At 53.2% G+C, this 12,095-nt stretch overlaps 1 protein-coding gene across 6 annotated transcripts; it reads right to left on the reverse strand.

The window, feature by feature from the left end:
- Nucleotides 1–354: 354 nt before the first annotated feature.
- PIGT (phosphatidylinositol glycan anchor biosynthesis class T) lies at nucleotides 355–11,822 on the reverse strand. 6 transcript variants are annotated; one of them, XR_005781958.1, is made up of 14 exons: nucleotides 11,596–11,822; nucleotides 10,871–11,048; nucleotides 8,939–9,066; nucleotides 8,506–8,636; nucleotides 8,251–8,337; nucleotides 7,648–7,735; nucleotides 7,439–7,536; nucleotides 7,183–7,348; nucleotides 6,076–6,276; nucleotides 4,192–4,357; nucleotides 4,001–4,084; nucleotides 3,052–3,305; nucleotides 812–945; nucleotides 355–643 (listed from the first exon to the last, which is right to left on the reverse strand). XR_005781958.1 is itself a non-coding variant. In XM_040446934.1 (13 exons), exons 1-12 carry the CDS (start codon nucleotides 11,780–11,782, stop codon nucleotides 3,053–3,055), a joined length of 1,767 nt encoding a protein of 588 aa, XP_040302868.1. In that variant the 5' UTR covers nucleotides 11,783–11,822; the 3' UTR covers nucleotides 355–643; nucleotide 3,052. The 6 variants fall into 6 exon arrangements, 3 of the variants coding, with proteins under 3 accessions (XP_040302868.1, XP_040302867.1, XP_040302869.1); XR_005781957.1 differs by having other exon boundaries at nucleotides 829–1,004; XR_005781956.1 differs by having other exon boundaries at nucleotides 812–1,004.
- Nucleotides 11,823–12,095: the final 273 nt, after the last annotated feature.

A 12,095-nucleotide genomic window follows, 5' to 3' on the forward strand; every position in this document is an offset into this window, starting at 1 on the left:
GCCAGGGACCAAACAGCAATACTAGAATCCAGGACCTGGGATTCCAGACTAGACACTTGTCCTTGGTGGTTTCATTCATGTCTTTGGTGTGCCCTTCCCAAATACATATAAATAATATACAAATATTCCCAAATACATATAAATAATACATATTTGAGAGAAAGGACTTGTTTTCCCCTCTATTTCCTCATTCTCTTTCACGTTCTTAACTACCTGAGACATTGAGCTCTAGAAGATTAATGGAGGATAGACTTTCACTGGTATATGAAATAGTGTCTTTGCTCTGAAGCTTATACATTTTTAAAAATATGACTATTAAAAACGATTTTAAAGTAAAAAAAATATAAATCGGCATACACACAACTAAAGAATTTAATCAGTTGCTCAGATCAACTCATGACATGGGACAGTAAGAACTGAGAACCGGGGCTCCTGGGTGGCTCAGTTGCTGAAGTGTCTGACTCTTGATTTCAGCTCAGGTGCTGCCACAGCAAGAATTTCAAGGCTCAGAACCCAGATGTTTGGGTGACCCGGCTTGCTTCGCAGCAAAATTACCGCCTGAGATTCATCCTTTCATTCACTCCTTCGTTCAGCAATCATTGGAATGCAAACCGCATGCCAGGCTCTGTTCCGGACACTGCAGCTACAAGACAAAAATCCTTGTCCTTATGGAGCTTAATTATTACTAAACAAGATAAGTGAGACACGTTGCATGCTGATGGCGGTGAGAGCCAGAGGGAAACCACAACAGCAAAGCGGGGAGCTGGTTGCTGGGCAGCGCTTTAAACAGGCACTGCCGGTTAGCCCTCACCATAGGTTAGCCCTCACCACAGCGCCGCACTGGGGGTGTGAAAAGGGAGTCGGCTCCTGGATTCACTTTGAAGGTAGAGGAGGGCACACACGGCTCATGAGGGCAGAATCAAGGATGGCTCCAAGGTTTTTGGCCTGGGCAACCGGGAAGATGAGGGGTGCTGTTAACAGAGATGAGCTGACCATGGATGCGCCTGTTGAGGGTAGAAGGGGAGAGGATCGGAAGCTTGGTTTGATATTAAATCCGAGATGCCCTTGGACGTCCAAGAGCAGATGGCAGGGAGGCGGTTGGGTAAATGGATCTGGAATTCAGGGAGGAGCACGGTGTTGTCAGTGCACGGATCACGTGGGACATGGTAGCGGAGGTTGTTCTGAGTGCTGACCCAGCTGGGGGTGTAAAGACAGCCAGGCCATGACCCCCTGCTGACTTGGCTTGCAGCCTGCTTCGGCCACCCTCCCACCGCACTCTCATCCCATTTACGCCCTGCTTAATTACTGCTTGGAAGAAAAACTCAAGTGACCAAAACCGAGGTGGTTTTGCCCGTGGTCTCAGTTAGCTCATCACCTTCTTCCTACACACACACACACACACACACACACACACACACACACACACCTGCACACATATCACTCGTACAGTCTGGGGGCTCTTGGAAAACCCTCAGAGGCGACCTAAACAGCCCCATCTATGTTGGCTGTACAGACATCACCAGTACTATTGTGCTAAAGACCCAGCACTCATACTTGTGGGGTTTCTAGGTGCCCCTCGCTCTTCCCCTCCCTACCCTTGAACCCCAGATCCCAGGCCAGAACAGCCTATACCCATTCATACATACGCTGATGGAACACTTTCATGTCCCGAGCTGGATCAGGTCCAGACAGAAGACAGCCCCTGTGCCCCCAGGGACCTTAGGAGTTTAATGGACGTTTAAGAAAAAGAACAGCCGGGATGATAAGGAACCTGTGAAAGTAAGTCCAAGGAGCTCTGGGAGCGGAGGGAAGGGGCACCTACAGCAGTCTGGTGTGTCAGGGAAGACTTCCTGGAGGAAGCAACATCTCTCTGGTTTTGTAAGAGTGAACCAGGCAGTAGAGGAGAGTGTGTGGTTGGAGGAACAGGGCATTCTAACGCTAGGATTGAGAGCTGGGGAAGGGACAGGCAGACTGCAAATACGGATGCAACTAATGCCAAATGTGCCAGAGGCAGACACAGAAGACTGGGGCGGGGGGGGGGGCGCGGGGGAGTCTGCCTAAGGATCTGCTACAGGAACCCAGGGCTGTAGAACCAGAAGGGGAGGTGGGCAGGGGCAGGCCTCCATCCGATGGGTCTGGCTCCAAAGCCTGTGGGAGGTCTAAGGACCACCCACAACACGTGCTCGTGAAGAGCCTGACAGAAATGCAAAGGCGGGGTGGGCTACACTCAGGCCAACTGAATCCACAGGGTCTGGACCCCGGGAAGCTGCATTATTTTCACAAGCATCTCAAGTGATTCTAATGCACAACATGGTTAGAAAACCAACACACAGGGCTCTTCTGCCTCTCCAGCCCTACCCCGGTGATCGGGGACTGGTTCTCGGGGCCCCTGGAAGGTGGAGGATGATTCACGGTCATGGTCATGGTCATGGATATGCTTATATAAACACTCCTGGCCAAACCCAGGGAGTTCTGGGAATCACCAATGAGGGCACCAGGGAAGCCAAAGAAGGAATTTTCAGCAGGTGAAGGAACTTTGTTTGTCAGGGTTTGGGGGAAAGTGTAGAAGTCTTAGGCAGGCGCCCAGCAAAAGGCCCTAGACCCCTCTTCCCGGGCCTCAAGAACAGGAGGCCAAGAACTAAGAAAGTCACTTTTTATTCCACAACTAGCCAATTCCAGCTACCACACAGTGATACAAGTTCTTCAACGTGCCCCATTATCTAGGTCGGTACTGTCCTAGAACTTTCTGCAATGATGGAAATGTTTGTCCGCACTCTCCAATACAGTAGCCACTAACCACTTCTGGTTACTGAGCACTTGAAACGTGGCCAGTACAGCAGAGAAAATGAATTTTTAATTTAAATTAAATTCAAATGTCACATCTGGCTTGTGGCTACTGAACCAGACAACACACTCCAGGGCTCGGCCTCATCCAGGGGCGGTTTGGTTCGAAAGCCAACTCTGTAGGGAACACGTGGCAGAAAGAGCCCTGGGAGTCACCACCGCCCCTCCCCAGAGGTTCACAGCAGCCCCGCCGTGAAGAGGGCAAACCTCAGAGCGGCGGCACGCCACGGGCACGCCGGATAAGGTTAGCCAGCCGCTTGGCCAGGCCGCCCGTGCTGGGCTCCTCAATGTGGAAGGTTCGGGTGAGGAGATTGTAGAAGGAGCCATAGCACACGGCCACCACCGTGCACGTGAGGCAGATGACGTTGTAGGGCATGCTGAAGTCCGGCGTGGGCAGGTTCACCAGCAGCGGCTCCGTGTAGAGGCGCACAAAGTAGCTAGAGCTATCGGAGACCGGGTACCTGGGGGTCGGGAAGGAAAGGTGAGGCAGGACGAGGCTACTCCAACCCGCCCCACCCTGCCCCACCCCGTCCCCACTCTTGGCTGCACTGGGTCCAAGCGCAGCGGCGAGGGTTTGCAAAGCTTTCTTAGCCTCAAAACCTTTTTGACAGAAGACATCTCGGATCAACACAGAAACACGTAAGACAGCACAGAAACCTGTTCAAAGGAGAGCTGCCTTGTGCTGACGTGAGGAAAGGGGCCCAGCCTTCTCTGGGCTGCCTCTTCCTTAGCCTCCGGTCTCAGCCTCGAGGCTGTCTCCTCAGAGAAGTCCTCCTGGATAACCCACTGAAATACTCCCCAGCACCACCCGTGACCCCATCACTCTAGACCAGAATCTCCCCTCCAGCCTCTTGACATGAGCAGGGCAGGGGCAAGGCTGCGTTGTGTCCTGCCGTATGCCCGGGGCTCTCTGAAGCACCTGGCATTTGATAAGCACTCGATGAAATATTCGTTAAGAGAATCAATGAGTAAGCGCAGGCTAGAACTATAGCTCTCCTCGTCTCTTTATTCTTCTGGAAGCACTTCAGAACAAATATTATAGACCACTAGGATTTTTATTGGGATTGAGTTAACTCTGCACATTGCTTTGGCCAGCAGAAACCTGATCGTCCGTGTGGATGCCCGCCCCGAAGCAGGCGGCTGAGGTCATACTTACAGGGACTTGAACAGGGGGCTCTCTTCCCAGTCCACGGGCTTGGCTGCCACCGTGCTGGGCACGAGGGCACTGATGACAGACGGGCTGTGGAGAGGCAGACAGGCCTTCCGTGGGTGGGTCTCCCCCACCAGGGGCAAAGCAGCACAGCGGGGGGTCAGGAGGCTACGGGGCAGTACGTGAGGGGAGCCCACCTGACGTAGAAGCCGTGGTTGGGGTCCGGGGTATACTCGGTCCACTTGAGCAGCGCCCGCTCAAACTGAATGGACACCTTGGTGGCCGAGTTGGCCGGCAGCTGAATCAGCATCTCCAGGAGGTGCGGCTGCAGCCGGTCCTGCGCAGGCTGGTAGTGGACGTAACCTGGGGACAGGCAAGGGTCACCCACACCTCTCTCCTGGGGTCAGACTACCTGCACCCTCGCCCCTACCTATCAAGGTCTTAGGCTCTGGATCGCAGAAGCCAGGCAGGCTCAGGGAGGGGAGCAGGGTCCTAGAAAAGGGGAAAGATGTTTCCAGGGCAGCTGTCCCGAGACACGTTCAATCTAGTTAATCCTCCCATCGCTAAAACCGGGGCGCCAGGCATCAGATGCCTGATGTGATGCAACAGGAAGTTCACAGAACCGGAAGTTTCCTGACCAAAATGTGGAACCCGAATCTAATCAAGTTTCTATATCTAACCACCAGCGACCAAGAAACGTAAGGGAGGGAGGAACATGTTAAACACAGGCACGAGGACAGATTCGGAATGTAGAACTTTCCATATAACAAATGACCGAGTTTCTCTGAAAAACAGACTTGGGGGGAAAAAAGTGGGAACTGTTATAGATTAAGAGAGACTTAGGAGCAAACACCCCAACGCAAGACGTTAATAATGGGGAAACTGAGGGCGGGAGGAGACGGAGTACATGGGAACTCTGTGCTTTCTGCTCAGTTTTTCTCTCAACCTAAAATTGCTCTAAGAAAATAAAGCCTATGAATTAAAAAGAGGGAAACTTGAGAGCTTATCAAGCAAATGCAATGTGAGGACCCTGTTTCGATTCTCACCCAAAAAAACAATCATAAAGTGTTATTTTTAAGACCACTGGGGCAAACGAGAGTGCCAAGAATGGGTGGTATTCTTTTAGAAGCCCTTTACCTGTTAGAGACATAGACTAAAGCATGGTGGCTATGGTGTCTAGGATCTGTTTTAAGATACTCCAGCAGAAACGCAACAAGATCGAGAAACGGAGTAAGGGCAGAGATCACAAACGAGGGGATCTGGAGGCCGCTGGCGCTCGTGACAGGCACAGGGCAGCGTGACACGCTGTGCGTTTGACACTTTCCAGAGCGAAAGGTTAAAAAACAAAACAGAAAAGTCCACAAAATACACGCGTGGGATGTCTGAAGGAGAGATTCCGAAGGTGACACAAACAGTGGTGCGAAAGAGAAGTACAACAACCCCAGGTTGAAAAATGGGGCAACAGCAAGTGTTGAGACGCGTTAAGTCTGGGTGTTCGGGATGTGCCAGAACCTCGGCCTGAGAAGTCCTCTGTGAGGTCTCCCTCCAGTCCAAACGACAAGCGCCCCAGTGCTACGCCTGCCACCTAGCGGAAAGCAGGCGGTAAATACTGACTCCTCTTCAACACAGAAAATACAAAGACGTTTTTGAAACTACGGCTCTTTACCCCTCCCAAGGAGACAAAAACCGTCTACGCCAGCTTTATCGTTTTTTGTTTCTACACTGTTTCTCCTGCTGCTAACCTGTTCTCTACTGCAAGCCCATGAATCAGCACAAAAGGACGTGCCCGGGGCCCCAAGGAAGGAGGAGCAAGTAAGTGAAAACGATGAGGAAATCACTGCCCTCGTAAAGCCCTATTAAGAATCAGTAGTACCACGTGTTGAAATTATTTGTCTTGTAGAAACTACTTCCACATCTGGCACCGTGAGGCTACCCTGTCCGCGTCTCAAACCCTTCTGGACTTCGTGCCGGTGCAGTGTCTCTGAGACACTTGAGGAATGACCTGGAGACATGAGGGTCTGGGGGGACCCGGGGGGACAGCAAGCTGGGGAGGGGGGCCCGGTCCAGGACTCGGCTCTCACTCGGTTTGTTGTCCTTGCCCTTGGAAGTGATGGTGAGGGTGTGCACATACAGCCGCAGGTGCCAGGGCACGGTGTCCAGCAGCAGCACGGGGAAGGCCCGGTGTGGGTGCGTGTTGTACAGCAGCGTGTTCAGCTTCCCGTTCTGCAGCCCGTAGCCGCTCACGTACCGCTGGGCGTGCAGGAAGGGCACCGGAGGGGCCTCTGCACAGAGAAGTTCACGGTTAAGAGCCCCTAAAGGCAAGGGTCACTCCTCACGCCCACTCCCCTGACCTCGTTCAGACTCTCCGAGCCCGGAGGCAGTGGGGAAGAGCTTTTCCATCAGAACTGGGAAACCTGCATTCTGGAATTATCCGCGTCTTCCCCGGCCCACAGCATGACAGAATTACTATAACTTCCTAAGCACTTGTATGTGCCGAGCTCTGTGCCCCCTCCAACCCAAACCAGTTGCCCTTGTGACGGTCCGCACTTTTCCTTGGTAACACCGAATGCAATCACAATTAATTAATTGTCTCAGGTCTGCCTCGATCAACAGACATAATGTTTCTCAAATGCAGGGTTATCTTAGGTCTTCAAAAAATATTTGCTGATTGAATGAACGAACTCCGTGTTTTACATTAATTACGTCATCTACTCTGCTGGGTAATTATGACCCCATTTTCCAGATGAGACAGTAAGGTTAGGAAAGTGCCCAAGGTCACAGAGCTTAGAAGATGGAGTTAGATCAGAACAGAGACTCAAGGGGAGTCTAGGTGGCTCAGTCGATTAAATCTCCGACTTTGGCTCAAGTCATGATCTCGCAGTTTTTGAGTTAGAGCCCCACATCAGGCTCTGTGCTGACAACTCAGTGCCTGGAGCTTGCTTCAGGTTCTGTGTCTCTCTCTCTCTGCCCCTACCCCACTTGCACTTTGTCTCTCTCTGTCCCTCTCTCTCTCTCTCAAAAATGAATAAACATTAAAAAAAAAATAAAACAAAAAACAAACACAGCGACTTGGGACCTGGGTCCAAATACAAGCTTCATTCATATCCACGGTGAAAGGAAGGACTAGGAGTCTCTCCCAGAGATGAAACCTCTGTAGCCCACTGTGCCAGCGGCCCATCCGCACCCACCGCTCTCTGGGGGGCTCTTCCACTTGAGCTGGAGGTTGAGGTTACGAGAGTTGTTGATCACAGCCGTGTCCAGCAAGTCGTAGACGGCGTAGGTCTTCCGGGCACCGAGGATGACGTCCTGGTAGGTGGTGGTTGGGGGAGGGGTCACCTCCAACGTCTCATTGTCCTGGGGGCACAAGGGCAGGGCTGAGAAGAGAGCAGAGGCGCAGGCCGGCCTTGGGTGAAGGGGGACGGTTGTGACTGGAAACATCGGTACCTGGTTATAGCCGGTGATGTCCACATAGACTCGGCTCTCTGAAGCCAGGGGGCAGGGCTCCGTCAGGGTTCGGGAGAACATCCGAAAGAGGGACCAATCTGAGGGGCAGACGGCAGGGTTCAGCGGGGGCTGGGGACAGGCCTTGTTTGCACAGACAGGGCAGGACCAGTGATGGTGAGGGGCGATAATGAGTTGCCAGGGCAGCCTACCTTTCTTCCCCTGTCCTGTGACGAAGGCATCAAACACAACAGAAAGGGTCTGCCTCAGCTCCCAGGAGACGCTGGTACAGCGTGCATTCTACCACAAGGGCCAGACAGCGGCCGTGAGGACGCATCACTCCCCGCCCCCTACCACACACACAGCCTCGGGGACTCCCACCCGGACTCAATTCCTTGTCTAGTATGTATCTTCCCACCCATCGGTTTCCTACTGTTCACTACTGAGCACTTGACCCTGTGCCAGCGGCGTTATGCACCAGGCGAATGAACCATCACCAACACCCGTAGGAACTGATCCTACTATTGTTCTCATTGGACAGAGGAGGAAACCAGGCTCAGGGAAATGAAATGATCTGTCCAAGGTCATGCCCAGAGTGACTGGGCTGGCAGCTGCACACACAGCTATTGTTCTTAACCACCTGCCAGGCAACCGCTCAGTTTCCTCGGTGTGTGGCCAAATGCCCCAAATAATCAGCATCACGGCTAGCACTTACTACTGGCTCAGCCCGCGACAGACACTAGGCTACGTGCTTTACCTGCACGTTCCCTCAGGGGCCCTGGATGGCACCCCCACTGCCATTCCCCATGACTTACCCTGCAAACAGGACGGATATGCACTGCCTGGGAGTGGTAGCTAGTGTGGAACAAGCGGTCAGCCTTGAGCAGCACAGACAGGCCTGCCTGGAGGGAAGCAGGAAGAAGGGACAGGTCAGTGCCCTGCATGGTGAGACACCTGCTCCGAACACCGCCTGGGGGAAGGGGGGGGTGGGCAGGCAGAGGAGGGGCACGCGCGCCAGCCCTGACCGCTCTCCAGGGCTCCCATGCACATTCAGGGCGCTCCGGCCTCACCTTGGAGCTGCAGGGCAAGAGCTTCTTCCATGGGGTGAGGTTCTCTGTGCAGACAACCTCTCGCGGTAGCACAGCGTAGCGCAGGAAATTGTGATCAGTGCCTGAGGGAGACTCAAGCTGTCTGGGGTGGGCTTTGGGGCCCAACTCTTCAGGACCCATACTCCAAAGTTGGGGTGACCCCCCTCCTGCTCGCCATGCAATTCTCCAGCACCACCGCCCTAACAGTCTCTGCTGGGGATGGGATCCCTCCTCTCCTCGGGAGAAGAAGGCAAGGCAGAGACAGCACGGCCTCGGGAAGCCTTCCTCCCGGGCCTGCACACCCAGGGGATTTATGACCCAGCCCAGCTGAGGAAGGAGGAAGCTGAGGAGAAAGGAGGCAGAGGTTCAGGCAAGAGGTACCAGAAAGAAGCAAAGGGCCACGGGGCTATCTCACCATTGGCCAGTCCCAGGGGTTTGAAGGAGGCAGTGGGAGTGACCGTGTTGGTGGAGTCAATGAAGTTCAGAGAGGCGCAGAAGATACCCGAGAGCACGTTACTGAGCTCCTTCCAAGATTTATCCACGCTGGATGGAGACACAAACCCACTCACTGTCACGGGGCTGCCTCTGCTCCCTCCGTCCAAGCCTGCACTTGGCTGCCAAATCATTAGACTGACTAGCTCCCGGAGCTGCCAGGGCCCAGGTGCCCTGCTCAGCCACCTCCTGGGTCTCGCCCTACCCACCTCTTCTTCCTCACTCTGGACATCCCTGAATCCCCACAGGTCTCTGTTCAGGTGATTCCTCCTCCTGCGTGGGAATGCCCTACTCACCCCTCTCTGCCCACCATCAAAGAAGCCCCCTCCTCCAGGAAGGCTCTCCTGCCCTCCTCAACCACAGCCTCCTCCTGTGCTGTGATCGTTCTGACCATATGGGCCTCTCACAAGGTCCCTCCTGGGACATGGCTAGGTGGTGGCAGCATCTTGTTTTAAGCATCTTTTCTCCTCAACTAGGCTATGAGCAACCAGGGGACAAGGAGCAAGTCTGGGTCACCTACCTATGTTCCACAATACCATGTAAAGTGCCCCACATCTTCAGAGGCTGAGATCATCCCAATGAACCACCCGAGGTGTGCCCAGCTGGGCAAAACTACATATTTCCCTGTGAATGCCCTGGGCATGAAAGTAAGTCCTGGTTCCACCCTCAGAGTGGGAAGCCCTACATCTATAAAGGCTCACTGAACAAGGGGAAACAACCATTCTAGGACCCTACAAAAACATCGAATTAAATCAGAAAGAGAAATATCACAACGGACTTGGTCTCTATAGTCATAACAGAAAGCATAAAACCAAAATTCTCAACATCAGCTCCACATTACAGGCAATTATGAGCTGAGGGGAGACAGTGACAGCAAAGCAGATGGCAAGAAGGCAAAGGAGCCAGAGTTCAGGCAAGAGAGAAAGGGTTGGCAGATCTGGAAATCACCGCTTGCTCCTTAGCTGATACCACCTCAGTGTTGTCCTGGGGTTTTTCAATAATCCTCTGCTCAGAGTTTTCCAATCGCCCCAATCCTGAAGCCTCAAATAAAGACTGCAAACTTGGAATCCTGAAAGCTCTACCCAAGCCATAATCCGGTTTCACTTGGTATGCACAATATTGGCCCACACAGCATTTCTTAAATTTTGAAATCACCGATATTTAAATTTGCCAATGTGCACACTAATATCCAGATTTCTGGCACCTCTGGCAAATGAGGGTATCTGACAACAGTAGGCAACAATGTTCCCACGTGGCGACAATCTACTGAGGCTGAGTGGCAGCTGTCCTCTCAAGCTCTCTAGCCACAGTCCCTACCCCTCTCCATTATTCCCCCCTTTTTAAATCATACTTGTGCTACTGATTTCTCACAGTGGAATTAAGAGGAAATTGTGATACAACAGCAGTACCTAAACCTGTCCCTCTCCCAAACAGAAGCTATTCCTCTAACATGGAAATCTGGGGTCTCGTAGGCCAATTCTAGCCCACAGATGTTTTGTTTGGCCCTCCTGGTGTGATGATGATGGGGGTAGTGAATGTCTTTTAAAAGGTTATCCAGTTTGCCACAGTCTTCTACTGTCTTACATCTAAGTAAGCTTCAATTCTTTGTTACCTGCCTCTGCAGATACATGCATGTGCTACCCTGTGGAAGTATTAAGGGAAGTAAAAAAACCACCAAAGTAAAGAATGCCACTTAGTGGTAATATCATTTCTTACTTCTGATGCCAGTTTCACCCCCCACAGAATTGCTGTCCACTGGAACTGCTGCCCCCCCAAGAGCAGTGGCAGGATGACAATACCCGTGGCTGCTACGTCCCCTCTATGGCCTGCAACAGTCCTCAAGGTGGGCACTCACTCAGTGACGGTGTCTTGGAACCAGACCCAGAGCTCTGCACCTGATGGGGCCTGCAGGAAAGGTGGCCCCCAGTATCGAGTCCTCCAAAAGCCTTGCGTGAATGACAAGTGCAGCTCTCGTAGAGAATATTTGGAGATCAACTGCCCCAGGGCCTTGGGAAATAGCCTATAATGAGATACTGGAAAGGGGGAGCAAGTGAGTGATGATCCTGGAGGGCAGGTTCTCAGACACCCCAAAGAAGCAACAGAACCCTGGCACTGGGGCCAGAGACATCCGAATGCCATACCAAACTGTCATTTACTAGTGATGTGATCTTGACCAAGTGCCCTTCCCTCTCTACATCTCCAACATCTCACAATCGCTCACAGAACTTAGCACTGCGCCTAGCACCCAGGATAAACAGTAACCGCCAATAGCATCATCGTCAGTTTTGTCGACGCAGCGTTCTAACTAAAGGGTTATAGAGTGGCAGCCTGTGCCTGCGGAAAGAGCACCTGAACTAGGAGTCAGGAGGAGTCACTGCCCCTCTCCGGGCCTCAGTTTCACCAGCGGTATAACGGGGTTCTTCAAGAACTCTCCCATCTTTCCCCAAAGAGCTAGTTTGTCGGGGCCCGAGTCCAGGGCCCAGAAACCCTCCCCGGGAACCAAGCCCCGCCTCCCAAAGCTTGTCTCTACCCACCGCCCCAGCAAGTGCCACGGACACCTTTCCAGTCTCACCCTCTCACCTTCTTCCCGCTGCAGCTCCGAATCCCAGCGCGTGCGGAACTGGAACGTGGCGGCTACGTCCCCAGAAGGCAGCGGGGTGATAACGAGCTCCTCCCTCAGGCTGTCGCGTGGGGGCTCTGCATGGCCCCTGCCCACCGGACCCAGGAGCAGCAGCACGAGCAGGACAAGCGGCAAGGCCGCCGCCATGCCTGCGGCTGCTTCCGCCTCCAAGCGGCGCCCGCCCCCACGAAAGACCGGTCTCCAATAGGAAGAGCGTCTGAGAAAGGACTTCCGGTGCCGTCCCCGAAACCGGGGTGAGATTACCAGAGAGACGGGCTAGCTAGGTTCTTCGTGGCTGGTTCGTCTAGGGGCGCTCCGTAGGGCACGAAGGGCGGTGGACGTTTGGCCTGACGGGGGTGGGATGGGGGGCTGAATGGATGACTCCCTACTCTGCGGTATTCCTACCCATTAGAATGTGCTTAATAATACCGAGTGTCGCCACTGCCGCTGTGCCTATGTG

Source organism: Herpailurus yagouaroundi, unplaced genomic scaffold, assembly GCF_014898765.1.
Source record: "Herpailurus yagouaroundi ecotype Mexico unplaced genomic scaffold, PumYag 196, whole genome shotgun sequence".
Taxonomy (NCBI): domain Eukaryota; kingdom Metazoa; phylum Chordata; class Mammalia; order Carnivora; family Felidae; genus Herpailurus; species Herpailurus yagouaroundi.